The sequence below is a fragment of the Suricata suricatta genome, chromosome 3 (genome assembly GCF_006229205.1).
Source record: "Suricata suricatta isolate VVHF042 chromosome 3, meerkat_22Aug2017_6uvM2_HiC, whole genome shotgun sequence".
NCBI classification, from domain to species: domain Eukaryota; kingdom Metazoa; phylum Chordata; class Mammalia; order Carnivora; family Herpestidae; genus Suricata; species Suricata suricatta.
In genome coordinates this window covers 71,208,640-71,230,092 of record NC_043702.1, presented here as the reverse complement: position 1 = coordinate 71,230,092, position 21,453 = coordinate 71,208,640, and the positions used below count along the sequence as shown (strand labels likewise).

Here is a 21,453-nt window from a genome sequence, read left to right as displayed (position 1 = left end):
TAACCCTTACCATGATTTGGAAAATAATGATTTCCTTGCCCTTGTACTGTGGTTCCCAGAATCCCTTTCCTTATGCGGCTCCACGCTAAAGTTGGCATATTTGCATACATGTTCATGAATGAGAACGGCTTGTAATTTTCTTTCCCCTACTGTCTTTCTTGGGTTTTGATATCAGGGTTATGCATACAATGAGTGAAGGAGTGTCTCCTCTTCATCTACATTTTGGAAGAGTTTGTGTGAGAGTTCTCTGTCCCTGGAAGTTTATCAAAATTTTCTTGTAGAGACTTATGAACTTTGAAATTTTCTTTCCGGAAATATTTTTTACTTTTTAAAACTTCTGATTCAAATTGTTTGCTGCCATAAGACTATTCAGATTCGGTACATTATAATTTTCTAAAATTAGGTTGTTCTAAGCCATCTCATTTCAACCTTATATAGTCTCACTAATTATTTTATCTAACAACTTTATCAATTACCAAGACTGTGGGATATTAAAACCTCCCTCTGAGATTATGGACATCTCTATTTCTCCTTATTCTCCAGGTCTCCATTGTTAAGTACATAGAAATTTAAATTTATTAAGAATCCTAAAGTTTAAACTTTAGTCATTATAAAGTTACTACTTAACTCCAGTAATTTTTTTTGCATTAAAATTACTTTTGTCTAGTATTAATATAAATAAATCAATATTTTTGCTTGTTTAATATATGTATGGTATATGTTTTCCATCAAAATAATTTCAACATTTCTGTAAATTTTCACTTGTCAAGACATTTTTAAAACATTTAATTGGTTTTGTTTTCTTCAACCTAGTAATCTTTGTTGAGTCTATTTCCATTAAATTAATTATATGTGATTATTACTGACATTTGGATGCTTTCTTTTTGTCACATCCATTGTGTGCTTTTCTCTCTCTCAGTTTTCCTTTTTATTTACTACTTTTGGGTAGTTTTTATTTTTCTGTTTCCCATTGTAGATTAGAAGGAATGCAGTCATGTTCTACTCTTTCAGAAATAATTTAGCACCTACTACAGGGACATTTCAAAGCATAAAGATTAACAATATATTTACCCTCCTCCTAGACAAAGCAAAGCCCTTGGAAAATTTTAATTCCATTTCACCTTCTCTTGACATACATAGTATATAAAAAATAGTATTTTCTATTGAATGACCGTTTTATCTTATTTTTTTAATCTCACAAGATACCATTGCTTTTGTAGATTAATGTTCTTTAGAATTAGTGATATATTTATCACTTTCTTTGCTTTTCATTCCCCCCTGCATGTCAGAACTTTGGTGTAGTTTCTTTCTGCCTGAAGTATACCCTTAGAATTTCCTTTGTCAAAGAGTTTGATGATGTTAAACTCACCTATTTATGTTACTTTGAAAATGTCTTTTACTTAACCTTGTTCTTAAAAGATACTTTTGCTGGGTAGAATTCTGGGTTACCAATTCTTTCTTTTAGAATATTGAAGATAAAATTCCACTTTTCCCTTTTGACTTTTTGCTTGAAAAGACAATGTCAGTTCTTCTGAACTCCTTTGAATTTCATTTGCCTTTTTGTCTGTCGATTTGTAGGATTTCACTTTGTCTTTGGTGTTCTGTAGTTTTACTAAGACATATATCTTTTTCCTTCTCCTCTTGATATTCATTGAATTTCTTAGATTTATAGATTAGTGTTCACCAATTCTGGATTATTCTGAGCTGTTACTTCTGCAGAGACTCCTTTTGCCCAAACCTTTATCTCTTCTCCTCTGGACCACTATAGCAAAGCACACCTTAAATCTTCTCAATGTGTTCCTCTCTTTGTCATCCTCTTGTCCTATTTTCCATCAGGTATTCTCTGTATAACTGCACACAAAATAACTTCTTCTGACCTGTATTTCAGATCCCAAATTCTCTCCAGAGCTATTATTATTCTAATTGTTGTTAAACCTATCCATTAAGTTTTCAATTTTTGTTCTATTTTTAATTTTAAAAAGTTTAATTCTGTTATTGTTCAAATCTGGCAGGTCATGGGTTTGTAATCTTCTATTCTCTAAAAATATTTCCGAATTTGCCTTATGGTTTTTTGAACTTAGAAGAGTGTTTGACCTATATTTATTTTCTGATAATTCCATACATGAAACCTTTGTGATCATTCTGCTGTGTGCTCTCTTCTGCTGGCTCATGCATGCTGCCTTGCGTGCCTGTGTGCTTATTCTTCACAAGGTACTGCTCATGTCCTTGCAAAAGTGTCTGTTTTGTCTGGTTGAGACCTAACATTGAAGTCCCTTCCTCTAGATAGTGGGTATTTTTTTCAAGATACTTCAGTGCACCAATAGTCTGGGACTAACTAATGGAAAGTTCTTCCTCTGAAGAGACCCTGGACTATTCAGGCAATGGGAACTCGGGCCTAAAATCCACATGATGTCCAGGCTATGATCACAAGCTTCACCCACACAGGTTTTTGTTCGTCTTTTATTTTTCCGGCTCTGACTAGCTATAAGCCCAAACCTCTTCCCTGGGGTCAGAAGGTTTATATCTGGTGTAAATTTGCAATAAGGAGAGAGACCTTTGATATCTCTGCTCAACATGGTGGCTTCTATTAGATGATTCAGTTTGAGCAAATCATGTTCCTTGACCTTTGCTATTTTTCAAGTTTGAGATCCCTGATAACAAAACCCAACGTTTTCCTTATTAGAAAAAGCAGACACACATGAAGAAAGAGCTATCAGAAAGTTACATAATATGTTTTAAACAATAAGGGTGTTTACCAAGTGCCATAAGAAGAAATCTGGAAATAGGCTGGTGACATTGTTGAGTCTCTCTGTTAACAAATCACAGAATCAATCTACTTCCAGATTTCCCATCATGTTGAGTTAGTGAACTCCCTTATTAAGACATTATTAACTAAGCTTCTGATACTTTTAGTTGAAAATATCTTGACTGATATATCACTCTTTCAACTTATGCAAATCTAATGAGAGGTGAAAAATGGTTGTTTAAATTGGCATCTCTCCAGCTATTAGTGATGTTGAACATCTTTTTGATAGTTGACCATTTAAATATTCTCTTCTGTAATATTTGTATCTCTTGCCCAGTTTTTCCTTTAGTGCCCTCTCTCCTTCTCTCTTTCCACTCTCTTGCCATGCGTGCACACACACACACACACACACACACACACACAAGTTCTTTACCTTCTCACAGTTACTTTTTTTTCCAGTCACACACATGGCAAATATTTCTATCCTGTATTCAACTTATCTTTGGTTTTATTTATGTTATCTTTCATTACTCATTTTTATTTTAGTTTGCATGCAATTACATCTCTTTTCCTTTTATAACAGTTGGATTTCCTGTCTTATTTAAAAACAGCTTCCATACTATAAAGTCATAAAAATCTTTTTTTCTAAATTTTCCTCTGACATTTAAATTGTTTTATATTTCACAATTAGATATTTAATCAAGCTGTAATTTATTTTTGTATATGGTATGACACTGTGGTAGAGCCCTGTTTTCTTCCAGATGGATAGATAATTATGCCAGCATCATTTCAAAAATAAACTATCCTGGAATTTCCATTTCTGCCAAGTTACACTTTAGATGTCCACAGAAGCCCTTCTTGGTACAGCACACACAAAAAATGCTGAATAAAATATAAATGAAAAACTCTTTTTCTATTACATGATGAAGCTGGTGGGAAAAGAAATGAATTGCTCAGAGCCACAAATAAAGTGAAAACCCAGAAAGGCTCTTGAGCACACGGGCTGCTGTCTACCCTGGAGGCATCTGCCAGCACCTGGTGGTTACACACTTAGTTTACCAGATTGTAGCATAAGGTCAAGGTATAAAACATGGTTCTTGAGACAGGGAAGAGCCAGATCAGAGACCCTCCTAAATCAGGCAACTATGAATGGCATTAAATTGAAAATAAAGAAAAGAATGTTTTGAAGAGAAAGACAGGGTGTACACTTCTTTATGTGTATATCTCAATCTTGACTTTAGTATAGCAAAAAAGAAAAAAATATATCTTCAAATGTTTTATTACCCCAAGTGTGTACCATAGGCAAGCTTAGGGCCTTAATTCATATTGTATGTTGGCCAAAATAAACCTAATCAAAACATTAAATGGGTGTCGGTTGGTAACACCCCCAGATACCTAGCAGAAGCCAATGTAAATCCTCTCTGGAGGATCATATTTTAAATACAGGCTCCAGAAGTTTCCTCCACATATGCTCAAAATCTTGAACTCACATTCAAAAATCACAAAACATGTAAGGAAAGTAGCCACCAAAATATGAGTCAGCAAAATAAAAATATAGCACATTCAAACTCACAGAAATTGTAGATATTAAAATTTTCAGAGATTCAAACATTAGAAAATAACAGGGGAAAGATTTCAAGAGGCATAGAGAAGAGATACAGAAAGCCCAGCTCACACAAGCTCGGTGAAGGAATTGTGAGAACTGGGGAGAACTTACCAGAAGGCTCACAGAACCTATCGTAGAGACACACCAAAACACCTTCCGAAATGAATGGAAGTTTCTCACCTATTATTGTTTGTGTGCCCTTCCTGGGTCCCCCAGCCCCCACCAAGTGCACACCAATTTATGTAAATAAGTCTTTTATTTTTGAAATGGAAATATTCTTGAAGGGTTAAGAATTTACTATTTACTTTTTTAAAAGATGCTTATTTTTTTGAGACAGAGAACACACATTCATCTATGGAGGAGGGACAGAGAGAGAGGGAGAGAGAGAGAATCCCAAGGAGGCTCAGCGCTGTCATCACAGGCCCCAACACAGGGTTGGTGATGAATGATGAGATCATGACCTGAGCCAAAATCAAGAGTGAGACGCTTAACCTACTGAGCCAGTCACCTCTATTATCACCCAGGCACCCTTATCATTTACTTTTGAAGGTATATTTTTCCTACTCAGTGGCTTCTCTCCTAAATTCAGAGGAAGCTGAGAGTGGACAATCTGCAGGAGTTATGGGACAAGAAGTTTTCTGAAGCCTGAGAATACTAAGTTAAGTCAGAGCTGGAGTTTGGAGTCAGAACAAGAAAAGTAGCATCCAGAAAGGAAAGAGGATATTTTTGGAACTGAGGATAACTATTTTTTTCTGGTCTAAAAATAAACAAGAATACATAAGACAGGGTACACTACAGAAAGTATACGTTTCTCTTGTTTAACTGATTTGCAGAGTCTATATTTAATTTTTAAATATTCAGTACTACACTTGTTTTATAAAAATGGTGACATATCTGCTGTTATTAGAGATGTGAACTCAAAGTACTAGTCAAATAAATGGCTGCTTTTGGAAATGGATGTTCCCTTCCAAGTTTTACATAGGGAAAATTTTCTAAATATTTGTGATACTACTTGAATTTGGAAGGTCACTCCAGTGACATCCAAGATAAAAACTTCAATAAGCTTCAGGGAGGAAAGCAAGTTTTCTAATATTATATCTCTGCCAAACTATAAAGCTGCTTATATCTAAGAAGTATGATTAACTCCTACAAATTAAACCCATGTGCAATGTCAAAAGAGAAAGTATGCTTTTTAATGGCAAATTATTGAATTTAATATGATACAAGTCAATCTCACTTACAATGATCTAAATTAATTCTACTTAAATCTAATACAACTTAGTATAAAAAATGAATGGGTAAAAGGTTTTCAAAGGCCTTTTCAAAGGAAGACATTTTAGATTAAAACAGTAACTAGACTCTTAATAGATTTTTGTACTAGTAAATTAAAACAAGAAGTGTCCTTGCTCCATTTTAAATTACCACATTTTAAAATATCAACTAAAGTGGTGTTTCTTAAACTGTAAACAACCTATTAGTAGGGTCTGACCAGTGTTTTTACTTAAGGAAAATGCATAAGGTACCTCACAGGCTTTAAGGGTAAGAATATTTTGTTGAAGTCTTGTTTCAGTAGTGTTTGCATGCAGATTAGGGAAATATACAAAATATATTTCTTTCTATGCATCTCAGTGGAAACATATATAAAAGCCACTAGTCTGGGTGCCTGGATGGCTCAATTGGTTAAGCATCCAACTCTTTTTTTTGTTTTTTTGTCGTTATTTTATTTTGAGAGACAGAGAGTGAGGGGGAGGGGCAGAGAGAGAGGGACATACAGAATCTGAAGCAGGCTCCAGGCTCTGAGCTGTCAGCATGTAGCCCAACGCGGGGCTTGAACCCACGAACTGTGAGATCAGCACCCGAGCCGAAGTCAGACGCTCAACCGACAGAGCCATCCAGGCACCCCAAGCATCTGATTCTTGATCTTGGCTCTGGTCATGATCTCAAAGTTCGGGAGTTTTAGCCCCACACTGAGTTCTGCTCTATCAGAGCCTCCTTTGGATCCTATCTCCCTCTCTCCCTGCTCCTCCTCCTCCTCTCTCTCTCTCTCTATCAAAAATAAAAAAATAAACTTGGGGTGCCTGGGTGGCTCAGTCAATTAAGTGTCTGACTTTAGCTCAGGTCACGATCTCACGGTTAGTGGGTTTAAGCCCCGCACCGGACTCTGTGCTGACAGTTCAGAGCCTAGAGTCTGTTTCGGATTCTGTCTCTCTCTCTCACTGCCCCTCCACCACTCATGCTCTGTCTCTCTCTATCTCAAAAATAAACATTTAAAAAATGAATAAATAAAAATAAAATAAATAAACAAACAAACAAAAACCTCTACTAGTCTAAGGTTTTAGAATTAGAACCAAAGACTTCAAAAGGATTTTTAAAATGGAAAGAGTGAGTGCCTACAGTTCTCCAATTGCTGAGTTACAACTGAACAAGCAGAGAGGAGAGAGAGAGAGAGAGAGAGAGAGAGAGAGAGAGAGTGTCCAGGGCTGTGTTCAAGGTAGGAATTTTATCACAAAGAGACAAAGCAAGAGCAAAATTGTTACACATAGGATTTAAGCCCAGAAGAGCATCAGGTGAAATATCACAGACCTTGGTTACTATACCTACATCAAGTTACCCAGAAATGGGCCCATAGTCTGGAGTGATGGGTGAAAGAACCAAAGAGGAAAGGATACACTTGACTTTCAGAGGAACCCAAAAGGGAAGTCTAGAGTTTCCCTAATCTCTTCTGGTGACTCTGTATGTTTTCTTCTCTATTTTGTCCCTGATTGTGATGGGGAGCACTAACCTTGAAGAAATGTCACACTGTTTACTTTTCAGAGTGTTTTATATATTTTATATCTATGTAGCCACATTTGAAATTGATAAATCCTTGCTAGCCAGAGCAGGGAATAGCAATTACACTCACTGATGACACAAAAAGAGGGGAGCTCTTGGCACTGCCTGTGCTCAGTGCTCAGCCTGGAAGTTCCTTTCCAAACAGCTGCTGTTCCAAATACAGCTAATAACCATTTAGTGCTGCCTCACAGACAGAACAACCCAACACAAGACAACTGCACATATAATCCTATTCAATTCAATGTCAACTTACCATGCAATATCACTAAAAGAAAAAACTCTTAGTTTAAGAAATTTGAATTGAGTAAATGTCAGATAGCATTTTTTGTAGACATATTAATTACTGGCTAAACAACACATATCTTCCCTGTTATAAGTAATATTTGGAAATTAAGTTATGTGATGCATCACATCAATAGACTAAAGAAAAATCTTGCTATAATCTCAAAAAATTCATGAAAATACTTGAAAAAATTTAACATTCATTTAAGATGAAAGAAAACCTTTCTCAAACTAGGAATTAAAGCAAATTTCATTAGTTCATAACAGGAATCCCAAAAACCTACAGTAAAAATCATACTTAATGATAAGAGAAGGCGTGCATTCACTCCTAGGATCAGGAAAAAAAAGACAAGGATCTTCTCTCTTACCACTGCTATCCATTATCATATTAGCGATCCTAGCCAGTGCAAAAAAGTAAGAAAAAGAAATAAAATGCATAGAGATCAGAATGGAAGATGCAAAATTGTCTGTATTCACAGATAAGATGACTGTGTATGTAGAAAATGCCAAATAATTTTTTAAAGAGCTACTAGCACTAAAATAATGTGCTTTATAGCAAGATTGTCAGAAATAAGGTCAATATACAAAATTAATTTCATTTTCATATGATTAACATTGAGATTTTAATAATAGCATCCCAAAACATGTGATACTGAGAAATAAATTCAAGGAAATACATATGAAGACCTGTTTCTTGACAAGCACAAGACACCACTAAGAGTAACTGAAGAAAAACTCAAAAAATGGGAAAACATGTTATGTTCATGGATCAAAAGATTTAATATTGTTATCATGACTGTTTTCTCCAAATAATCTATATATTCAATGCAATCTAATAAAAATCTCAGCATATGTTTTTATAAGAATTGTCGAATCGATTCTAAAATGGAAATGGAAATGCAAAGCACTCAGAAGATCCAAATCAGTTTTAAACAGAACAAAGTTGGAGTGATCACACTACCTGATTTTAATACTTACTACAAAGCTATAATAATAAAGGTAGTTTAACAGCGATATAAATAGAGACATCCATAACACTCACACAGAATAAACAGGCCCGAAATATACCCACATATGCATGGTCATTTTATGTTCAAAGAATAGATTTTTCAACAAATGATGCTGGAAAAACTTCATCTCTATATAAAAAAATAAATTTTACCTAAGCCTCATATAGTAAGAAAAATTAAGTTTAAACTGAACACAGGCCTAAATGTAAATGCTGAAATGTTAAAATTTCTGGAAGAAAATATAAAAGAAATATTTATGAACTTTGCATAGATCAAGACTTCCTCAATTAGGGCATGAAACATGAAATATAACAATAAAAATATATAATCCATCAAAGTGTAATCTACTCTGCAAAAGACAGGTTCAAGAAAAAAAATGACAATCCACAGAATGGGAGAAAATAGAATACACATATGTGATAATGGATTTGTATTCAAATATATAATGAAGCTTTACATTCAACCATAAGAGGATAACCCAATGTTTTTAATGTGCAAAAGATTTGACATTTATAAAGGAAGATACACAACTGTCCAATATGCACAAAAAAATAATTGAACACCATTACTCATCAGGGAAATGCATATTAAAACCACAATGAAATACTACTACACAATCACTTGAGTGGCTAAATTTTGTTTTTAAAAAACTGATTATAACACATGATTGTAAAAATATGGACCAAATGAAACCATCATTATACATTTCTGTTGGGGATGTAAAACTGTACAAACAATTTCAAAACTACTTGGGAGATATTTGTAAAATGAATAGATACTCATCATATGATCCTATAATTCTTCTCTTAGATATTTTCTCACAAGGAAAACAAATATCCAAAAACTTGTACATTAATGTTCACAGCACCTTTATAAACAATCTCCACATGGAAACCACCTGAGTATTCATCAATAGGTGAATGGGGAAAAATAGCAACAGCAGCTGTAGGATATTCATATAATGGTTATTACCCTGCAGTAAAAAAGGAACAAGCTACTAATACATCCAACAACATGAATAAATCTCAAAAACATGCTGAGTGAAAGAAGCCAAATGCAAAATAATATCTTCTATAAGGACTCCTCTTTTGCAAAACTCTGGGAAAGATAAATCTAATCTACAGTGACAGAAAAGAGATCAGTCATCTAGCCCTTGTCAAAGTGGGGATTGATTGAGAACATTTTGAGACAATGGAACTGTGGTAGTGGTCACCTGGGGTAGTTGTGTGTCAAAACTCACCATACAATTCAACTGTGTGCATTTCTTTATATCCAAATTATATGTCGATAAAATTGATTTTTAAAACAGACTGGTTCCTACCTGGACTTGAGGGTAGAACATAAGCCTTTCAGTAGTTAGGCAGAGTTTATAGTTAGGTTGGAAAGGACCTACATTCTAGCTGCACTAAGTAAGTATCTTTAGTTTCCCCAATTGCATATGAACCATGTTATCCTCTGAGACCTTTTGTTGCTGTCAAAGTACTGTCTTGTGCCCATTCCGACTGGTAGAACTTAGTCTTGTGGGTAATTCATTATTGAGAAGACACATCAAAGATGCCATGGCCACAGGCTAATGTCAAGACCTACCTAGCCCTCCTTAATCTTTTCTATCATGGTCATGGGAAGACCAACATAAGGTATAGGGAGCCTTCACTTCGGGGTGTTGCAGGCCCACGGAAAACCATGGGAGAAAGTATAAGGGAAGAAAAGTATCCAGAATAGATGCGAGATCACCACTAAACCAAGGAAGTCTGTGGAATCTGAGACATAAATGCGGTCTAAAGATCAAGACTGCAAGTAGCCTTGGGGAGGAAATATGCCGAGTATGACTTCTTATGTAGTATATAGTATAATGCTTCACGACAGTGTTTTCCAAAGAGTGGGATAAATACCTGTGGTGGTACATGTCCCTTAGAGATGGTTCTAAGAGTTTTTAGATGACTTGGAGTGGTCAACAAACATTATTTACATAACAATGAATCACATGATGATTTTTTGTCTAGTTCTCTCAGTTTTTCTGATTATCAACAAGCCTCATTTTGTGCTAGTATGTCTTTAACATCACATTCTTCTCCTTTTAAAACAAACAAAAAGTGCAAAATACCTAACTGAAATGCAGTAGCTATTTTTATTTATGTACATAGTTATCTTCTACTTAGACCAAGAAAACTGGTTTCTCATTTATGGTAGTGATGCTGAGTTTCTGCATCAAATAAATTGTCCTTCAGTAAGAATGGAGGACAGTGAATTTATAGAAAAAAAATAATGGGTTAAAAATACTAAGTAGAATATTGATATAGTGAAACAGGAACACCTAAATTGCATAACAGTACCTTAAAATGTTGCTTTGTAAGGAAGACTATATATCTGTGTGTAGATAGAAACATATCAGTAAGCACAGAATCATTACTAAATTAATAAATATTAAGGAAAATTCACTACAGAACATTTTCATGTCATAAATTAGCTTGCAATTCTAATGAATTGCCCCTTAATATCTCCCAAAGTTGCAGACTCCAAATTACTGACAAAAAAATGAGATTCAGATTTTCAGTGTCTTGCAAATTAGGATAAAACACCACAAAATTGGGGGAAAGGCAGGAATGCATCTGCACAATGGTGAAGAGTTACATTCCATCTACCTCCATCTTCCTACTCATGAACCCTTGCTCTTGAGTGCAGGCAAGCAAAGAAGATATACAGAAAGTGCCCATGAGAAAAGATCTTGTCTCCATAAAAGTTGGCATTCTACACTTTTTAATTTTTCCCTCTTTTCTCTTTATTTCTTAGTATACATTTTCATTTCTTTCCTATACAAGAATCCATACAATGAACATTTTACTTTAGGTCCATTAATCACTTCTGAAAATACAATTCACATGGACAAACCTTCAGAATTGTTATGCTGTTGTTGGTCTTGTGCAATTAAAAAAAATCAACGTCAGCTATGCTCTAGAAAATATTACCAGTCGAAAAAGGAGAGAACTGTAAAACAGATTTTCTTATTAAAGAAGCATCCAATAGTTTGACTTCTAGTAGGCTTCTAATTTCCCAACAGTAAAATTAAAGTTGGGATGAACAAAGAGAAATGCCTTACCTGTTGGAAGGTGCAGTGTTATGTTGTTGCAAAAATCCGTGAAGCAGCATTCAGTTTTGGTAACATTGTTGGAACTATGACAGAAGACTTGAGCATTCAACTCTGGGAGAGAGACACAGGACTTGATCACCTGTTCCTTCCCATTGGTGAGCATAACCGAGGCCCAGCATGCTCCTTCAGTTTGGCAGGTAAAGTTTGAAGAGTCACACAAAAGACATACACACTTCAATCCTGGAAGTGTAAGGCAGAAAGCTTGAAGATACAGAAAACATCATGCAAATTTATTTCATAATACTTAAGTATAAGAATTCAATCTTAATGAAAATTATGCAAGAGTTTAAATGGACAGCTGTTAGTACCTCTCAGTTATGTGTTTTATTAAACAGGCGACCCAATCATCTTTTATTATTACTTGTACTTTTGTAAATTTATTCAGTTGCTACTATATTTTAAAATAATTTTTTGGGGGTGCCTGGGTCGGTTAAGCGTCTGACTTCAGCTCAGGTCATGATCTCACAGTTCACGGGTTCGAGCCCCGTGTCAGGCTCTGTGCTGACAGCTACCTCAGAGCCTGGAGCCTGTCTTAGGTTTCTGTGTCTCCCTCTCCCTCTCTGACCCTCTCCTGCTCACGCTGCCTCTCTCTCTCTCTCTCTCTCTCTCTTTCTCTCTCTCTCTCAAAAATAAATAAAACATTAAACAATTTTTTAAATCAATAAAATAATTTTCTTGTCCTTGGTCTAAATCACTCATCCTTAAACTCAACTGGCTTATCCCTAAATCAATAGCCCCTGTGAAATGCTAGGATACAGTAACTCAGCAACCAAGGGGCGCTGTCCAGCATCACTTACTTGTAAAGTGTGGTTAGAGGGCTATGTAACCCAATATCCATTGCGCTCTGCTCTTTTACCTTTTCTCTTTTAAACTTTTGAGTAAATGTGCTAAACACAAACCTAACCATAGAAATCTACCACTCTAAAAATAATAGTGTGATTCTTTACATTTATATTTGATGATATTTTAATATTATTGCTATTGCCACAGTAACTTTAAGTCACTAATGAGCCATTACACTTCCCCCTCTTCACTAAGAAATACATGTTAAAATATGAGTCATTTGAACATAGACCAAGACTTCAGGCAATTCTCTTTAATAAACACATCTATTCTATAAAGCATAACACATCAACAGTAGAATTTAGTATATCTACATTAATAAAATTCAAAAATTAGACTTTGCTAAATTAATCTATTCACTGCATATGTTTCCTCACTCTTCCCCACTTACTACACACACACACACACACACACACACCCCCCTCTCACATACACATTTACTCACATGTTGAAAGTGATGTCATATTTTTCTGTCCTGATATAAAATATCTCACACCATGAAGTCCAGTGGTTGTGACAATTTATTAAATTCTATTTAATTACATTGTTTTTTTAAATAGTACAATACTAAATAAGGCTTTTGTATTATTACTCGAATGGGCTTTTTGTTAAATTATAACTGCTCCTTGCAATTATCTGAATGTACCAAATTTTGTCATAAAATCACTTTTACTGAAATTAAAGACTTTAAATTGCTAATTACTGAAATTGGAGCTAATTTCCTAACTGCACAATATTTGATACATAAATGACAACTTTTATACTCAACTTCAAATACCAATATAAGAACAAATATGGATAATATTCCTACATTATGGGTGTATTAGAGTGAACAAATTACATATTGAATAATAAAAATCATCTTTTCTTTGGTAATCTTGCTGGATTGGTAAGATACCATCTCTATAAGCATTTTTATTTCTATGGGCTAAAAGAACTACAGTCATAAAATATAATACTATTTTGTTACCAACATTGGACCAAGTTATAGTTCACTCCTCCATTTACTCCAGGGGTGATTAATATAAATAAATACACAATTGACCCTTAAACAGCATAGAATTGAACGGCACAGGTACATTTATACATGAGTTTCTTTTCAATAAATGCAGTACAGTACTGAGGTGCCTGCGTGGCTCAGTCAGTTGAGTATCTAATTCTTGATGTTGGCTCAGGTCATAATCTCATGGTTCATGAGTTCAAGCCCCACATTAAGCTCTGCACTGACAGTGCAGAACCTGGTTGGGATTCTCTCTCACTTTCTCTCTCTGCCCCTCCCCCATTCATGCTTGCTCTCTCTCTCAAAATAATAAAATAAATCTTAAAAATTATTTTCAAAATACAGTACAGTACTATGTGTAGTTTCTCTTCCCAAACATATTTTTTATTTTAAAACTTTTTAAAATGTTTATTTATTTATTTTGAGAGGGAGATCATGTGGGTGAGAATGGGAGAGGAGCAGAGAGAGAGAAGAGAGAGAATCCCAAGCAGGCTCCACGCCATCAGCACAGAGCTTGAACTCAGGAACTGTGAGATCATGACCTGAGCTGAAATCAAGAGTCAGACACTTAACTGACTGAGCCACCCAGCTACCCCCACCTAATGGATTTCTTAACAACATTTTATTTTCTGTAGTTACTTTACTGTAATAATGTAGTATATAATATACATCATATACAAAATATGTGTTAATTGTTTATGCTATTGGTAAAGCTTCCAGTCAACAGTAGGCTAGTAGTAGTTAAATTTTTGGAGACTTGAAAGTTAAGCAGATTTTGAACTGTATGAGGGGTTGATGCCCCTAACACCATGTTGCTCAGTGATCAACTATACTCATTTGTTGATATTTATGTACTACAGAAGAACCTTATAATCCACACTGATTAGGATTCAGTAAAGCTAGATATATAAAATCCAGGTGATTTGAAAAATGCTTTAAGTCACCTTCCTTATGTAAAAGAGAGTTCATATAATGACTATCCATCCACCTAGGTGTCTTCTGACAGTGGAATCTTGCTAGTACCTCCAACTCTGATCTTCCAAAGGCCTTCAAACCTCAGGTATACTAGCTTTGAATCTTGGTCATTACTTGACCCCTCTGTACCTCCACTTCCTTATATGAAAAAGGAGGAGAAGAAAAATATATCTCCTCAAACTGTTGTTGTGAAGAATAAATTGATCTATTTTAAGCTCTTAGGACAACATCTGGCACACAAGAAGTATTATGTCAACATTAATGACCACGCCTTCTACTAGAAGAGGTAAATCTAGTTGTATTATGTAACAATTGAAATACATTCATAATCCATAAAGGAATGGCTGGATTAACTAGGGTATACAGACCATTTAAAAGGCATAACAAAGAAATGCATCCCTTTCTACTCTGTGGATTGGGTTGAATGCTCTCCTTCTTTAACATCCCAGGTTAGAACCTAGACAGCCATGTAGCAGGGAGGTGTCTGGTCGTGGTCCAGATAAAGAACTCAGGAAAGGTCTCAGTTCTACCTCTGTCACAACCTTGTTCATTGACTTTACAGAAAACATTTAACCTTCAGGGCCTCAGGGCCTTCTTGTGAAAATGGAAAATGAACTAGGGTCAGTGCCGGGAATCCAAAAATCTTGAAATCTCATAGAGTGTCACCACTTTATGACTCTAAGATTTTATAATTGATGGAAATTTACAATTATAAACTATAGAAAACTGTGACATTGAAGAAACTTAATCCACTGTGGTTATTCTTCAACCTCATATTTTAAGGGGCTGAAGTTGGAAAGAAGAACTCTCCTGACACACAGCTTCAAACCAGTTGTTACTAGAGTCCTCACCAAAGTCTCCATGAACTTTCTATTTCCAAAAGAAGCCTCGCTTGGAAATCAAGGCAACTAACTGTGGTATATGGGGCTGCCAAGTGAAGACAACCATAAAGCACTCAACAATTAAAAATATGTTAGTTTCACGTGTGTTTACTATTATGTATTAATTCCCAGTGACAGTGTGGGAGGTAGTTGTCACCATCTCCTTTTAATAGAGAATGAAATGAGGCTCAAAAAGATCAAGTGACTGAATTAATGTAGCAGTTAGTAGACTCCTCAAGCAATGTTGTTCCTGCCCTACCAAAGCTGACATATTTTTTTAAAAAGACAGGCACATAAACCATTTTTGTGACTTCACTGGTTTCTAGCAATTGAACAAAACATAACTCTAATACAACAGAAAGAAGCTAATAATTAACAATTGACAACTGAGATTTTGATCTGTATTATCCTACTCACCTTTTAAAATACAGTTGGTATTTTTAAAACAAATTCTGCCTACTTATTTTCCGAGGAGACAGTGGTTAAATAAAAATCAATCATCATATGCTTTGCATCTACAGAAATAACCTTACTTTTCAGGTTGTCTAAGTTTTGTATTAAGAACAAACCATTAAGTACTTAGCCTATACTTTTTCTTAGAAGTACTACTAGTGCCTTATAAAAATGACTACATAATAGCTCTTACCAAGAAAGAATGTGAGTGCTCCCCAAATGTTTAATAAGCTATAAAAATTTCCCTCAGTTTTAAGTAAAAAGTACCAATCAGAAGATTAATTCAGATGTAGGTGATATAGTTATGACACAGTAAATGCCACCTTACTTTAAGTGGCACATGATGGAAAACACCGACAAAACTGAGAATTTGTTGGTAGTGGCTTCAAATGTCTGTTAAATGTTTTCATTTATTCCAGGTCACTTGGAAGCACGATAGCACAGATGGAGCACAAAGAGCAAATTAAAAGAAACCTGAGATGTATATCTAACATACAATATATTCAGTCTTGCATTTTTCATTTCCTACCAAACCACTCTGGTCACATTTGGTATATAATTAAATTATATTTATATCAACCACCCTCAACATAGAACCCTTGTGCTGCCAATTAAAACATAAGCTGCCCTTAGCGATTAGACTTATGCTTTCGTATTTTGTTTTTTAAAAGACTGATGTTAATTGAGTCAATTATACTAGAATATTCCATGACAGGATAAATCTGGCTGTTAGCAGACAGCAGTCCAGCCTTATGTTTCTTTATTTTATACTTTCCCATTATAATGTACTTGAGTCATATGGAAAGGGATAGCAAGTGAAGTTGAAGAAAGAGGTAATTACCCATAATAAGGAGGTCTATTAGAGTTTTCCCCACAAGAAAGATTGCACTTTTCTTGTGTCTTCTCCCACCCCTTTAATAAGCCCTTTTTCCCCCTTTTGCCAATTAGTCTGCAAAAGCCAAGACATCTGTTACTCACAAGACATCTGTTACCCACATGAAACTCAAGGATGTGCACATTCCTAATCAACCAGAAAATAAATTTTCATCCATCTTTACATGTGATGGCGAGCACATCCTGGTGTCCAGGAAGGTAAAACTCATCAGACTATGGAAAAAGAATCAAATTTATGAATTTGCATGTGTGTGCTATTCTTGTTAAAAAAACCAAGTATTTCTTGGGAAATATTAGCTGTTTGAACGGGATACAATTTTCAATAAGATGGTTGCCTATATTTTGGGTCTATATGCTAAAATATCTATTGACTAATGCCTTACACAAATTTCTGACACATACCCTTTCCTCTTCTCCAGACATTAGTTGATTCAATTTCCCTAATTTTAGAGGAAGCTATCAAACACAATTTTTTTTAATTCAGAAAACTGTCTCAAATTTGACCTGCCAAATATGTAATCTTTTCATCATTTGCAGAGTTAACAAAGGAACAAGCCAAGCTCGTCCATGTGCTGACTCTGAAAAGAACACCAGGACAGCTAGTACTAAGTGTCTGTAAAGGGAAGTCAGACAGGGTCAAAGGGAATCAGGCAAAGACCTATCTTCCCTTCTATTCTTTTTCAACATTTGATTTTCTTCTCATTTGGTCATTTTGAATCATTTATCTTTCTTGGCAGTAAGGAAAAATATAATAGAGAAAGAAAGTTGCATTAATAAAATATGGGAGATATGAATATAAACTTTTTGGCCAAATGAGTTTTCAATAGAGATTTAACTTTTAGAAATTCTACTTGCCAGGCTGTATCGAAGGACATTCAGAAACTCTAAAATATGAGGATACACCCCGCACAAAGGAAAACTGTTCCTTTGTGCAAAGTGGCAATTATGTTCCCTGTTCAGAGAGGCCTCCCCCTTACAGCTGATAAGCAGTGGAACCGCTCTAACAGGAGGGATTCTGTCAGGAGAAGGGTTTTCACTCCCAGCTGCAGGGCTCTAATTAAGAAGAGACCAATACATTTTGAATTACAAAACTAGCCATTTTGAATGTCCACAGTCCACAGGCAACACCAAATAAACCTTAGGTTTCAGCCCACCTCGACCACAAACCACCTAACACTACAACTTCTCCTCACCTGAGAAATAATAAGGTCAGGAAGCAGATCAGGAGATTTCTAAAGATCCCACCAATTTTACAGTCTTTTCTTGTTCTGAGCCCAGGTAGCCATTCTCAATGTAAGTAACTACAGAGTTATGCTATCTATGATAACTCAAAGAGAAAGAACCCAAAGGACCAGTTTATACCCCTAAACTCACACACAAATTGTTCAGTGGGTAAGAGGATCCTATTAATTTATAATCTGACAAAATTTCTCCAGTCGATATTAAAGATGATTTATCTTGTCCTATTTCATATGAGAATCTAATGCTTTAACCAATATAGGCATGGGAGTTTTCAGAAGTGAAGGGGAAGTTCACACCTATCTGAATTGGGCTCGACACCCAGAGTCTTATCTAATCCCTCAATTAGACATATTCAGGATCACAGAAATGGCATGCAAGACCAAAGCTATTCAAGAACACCACACTATAACAATGTGACTCTACTAAATGGAAATGAAAACATTTTCCAATAAGGTTTAAATGGCTGATAAAAAGAGTAGAGTTTAAAACTGGTCAGGATTATATATTTAGCTATCGCCTCAAAATTGTGACTATATACAGAAAAGATATGAACTATGGCATAATGCCAAAAAGCTTTCAATGCAATTTAAAAACTTTTTTAACAGAGAAAAATGATCAGTTTAACATTTTTGCTTATCAGCATAGTTATTAACTGTGACATTCACTTTTCAAAGGGGTTTTCAAAACTACCATGAATAACATTAGCCTCGAAGCCCCTACTGTATAGTATATGTATAAGGCAACCATAAAGGGGTATAACCTAATCTAAAAGCGGATGACAAAATTATTTGTGTGGATTTTCTTAAATTATCCCCGTGAAAGGATAAAAATGCAGAATTCTGAACTGGGGAGAGGACAACCTTTTCCCTCCTGCCTTGCAAAGTCAAAGCAGTAGTTAACAGCAGGCTGACAGGGGCAAAGTGGCATGAGGACTGCTTTGGGGAACAGTGTGACATCTCTTAGAGTTGATCCTTGCTTCCTTAGAGAGGGCACATATCCTGCAGTCCTCTGGTCAACTTTCGATTTTGTAGCCATGTATGGAAGAAATGGACTGCATTGGGGGTCTCCAGTATCAAAGCATCATGTCAAAGAAGAAGAGTATTAGAAAGAAAGAAAGAGAGGAGAGAGAGAGAAGGAAGGAAGGAAGGCAGGAAAGGAAGGAAGGAAGGAAGGAAGGAAGGAAGGAAGGAAGGAAGGATGGAAGGAAGGAAGGAAGGAAGGAAGGAAGGATGGAAGGATGGAAGGAAGAGTGTTCTGGATCACAAGACACATGTCTTCTTCCACCCTCCCATGGAATTCTCTTAACTTGAGAAGCTATATTTTTAGGCTGACAGCTCAGATGGTTCCTCACCAAACGGTTCTCTCAGTCTGGGTTTTTTTTTTTAATTTATTGTCTTCTAGTTAAGAAAAGAGTCATGCTCAATGGATTCCAATTATATTTAGAATAAAACAAAATCCACAGTCATGATTGTGACCTTATAGGCTAGTAGGTCTGGGTTTTTCCCACTGATTGAACCTCCTTTCTTGTAATTCAGCCCTTCAGACATACTGGTCTCCTTCTCATAGCTCTAGAAAATAAATCCTTTTCCACTTCATGGTTTTTGCACTCACTGTTCCCTTTGCTGTGGTGTTTTTCCTCTCCTTCTAATTCTTCAGTCTCTGCTCAGAGGTCATGACCTCAGGGAAATCTTCACAGTCTCCTCTTGACAAGTGATCTGCTCTACATCCTTTCTGGTATATGCTGCAATCTGTAGTTAGCCTATTTATTGTATTAGCCTTACTAGAATGAACACTCCATGAAGGCAGGGATCTTTCCTGTCTCGTCCACTATCTCATGCAGATGATAAAAAACCAAGAAACATGTATCAAATTAATAAGTATAAAAAACTACACAGATGAATGTGAAATGCCCAAACACATGAAAAGACTCACAACCCTATAACTATTCTGACTGTGGTATATTATCTTCCAGTTTTTTTCTTTTTTGTTAAATTTGTTAATGTTTTATTTATTTTTGAGAGAGACAGAGAAACACAGCACCAGTGGGGGAGGGGCAGAGAGAGAAGGAGACAGAGTCTGAAGCAGGATCCAGGCTCTGAGCTGTCAGCACAGAGCTGACATGGGCCTCGAATTCACAAACTGTGAGATTATGACCTGAGCCAAAGTCGGATATTTAACTAACTGAGCCACCTAGGTGCCCCTGTTCCATGCTTTTTTCTATATAGGTTTCCATAGTTGAATTCTACCTATAAACACAATTTTAAATGTTGCTGTTTTAGTCTATTAGCATTATATGAGCTTTTATAATATCTTGCTTATAGTCACTTAATGGCATTTATAGACTTATTGTTAGTATAATTGGACAACATCCAGCATTTTCTTGCATTCAGACATTTCAGTTGTTTCCCATTTCTGCAATTAAATAACACTATATTGAATATCTTTGTGGATGAATCTTTGACCAGGTTTGGTTTCCTAGGCTAGAGTCCCAAAAGTGGAATTACAACATCAGACCTTCTCAACAGACACTGTCAAATAGCTACCCAGCAAAGTCTTATCAATCAAGATTTTCACTGGCCCTATATGAAAGTATCCATTTCACATACAATTGTCAGCATTAGATATTCTCACTAAAATCTTAATAAAATGATAGATGGGAGTTGCAACTTATTTTAATTGGCATTTCCGCACTAATGTGGTTGAAGTTTTTTTTTCCTCAAATATTTCCTCTGGATTTCCTCTTGGGTGGAATTTTTGTCCATGCCATTGAACTCTCTATTAAATCTTAAATTTCTTCTCAATTATGTATGTACAAATATGTATATAATTAAATGTATTACATATAACGTTTCCCACTTTCACATTTATTTGCTTCTTCCTAATGTACCCATTTTTATTGTTTTTGGGGAAAAAAATGATACTTGTCCCTTGTCAAAAAAAAGTCAACCAATACACATAATATAAAGAAGTAAAATAAAATAAATCACTTCTAATCCTATATCACAAAATGAATACTGTTAACATCCTCTCCACATATCTTTCTATGGAGCTTTACTTCTAGCGATCAAAAAAACTGATGTGACAGATGGAGACCATATCAACCAATCCATTACTCAGCACTTTCTTCCTCTGCCTTAAAGCTTAGGAAATTCTCCATCATTATGCGTTTTTTTTTCTTTTATTCACTTAACCCATGGTTTGTGATTTATGTGATTTGATGGTGGTATTAGATAATAAATAAATCTAATAAATAAATCTCTTTAACAGGTGATAAGGGAATTACTTTATGGTAAAGTTACAGATCTTAATTTTTTAAATTATTATTTAAAGAATATTGTATTAGCCATGGTTCTCCAGAGAAATAGAACAAGTAAGATGTATATGTATATCTCATTTGCCTACATGGGGAAAGAGAGAGACAGAGAGAGAGAGAGACACTTATTCCAAAATTTGCAGGATAGACTGCAGGGAAGAGTTGATACTGCAGCTCAAATCTGAAGACCCTTTGAAGGCAGAATTCCCTCTTCTTCTGGAGACTTCA

The 21,453-nt window shown here is 35.4% G+C and overlaps 1 protein-coding gene across 1 annotated transcript in view; it reads right to left on the bottom strand.

Moving 5' to 3' along the window:
* ACVR1C (activin A receptor type 1C) overlaps positions 1-21,453 on the bottom strand; it is a 72,177-nt gene that overhangs the window by 27,756 nt on the left and 22,968 nt on the right. The window contains exon 2 of the mRNA XM_029933000.1: positions 11,574-11,804. Coding sequence (XP_029788860.1) covers positions 11,574-11,727 — 154 coding nt within the window. The 5' untranslated portion in view covers positions 11,728-11,804. The remainder of the gene's footprint in view (positions 1-11,573; positions 11,805-21,453) is intronic.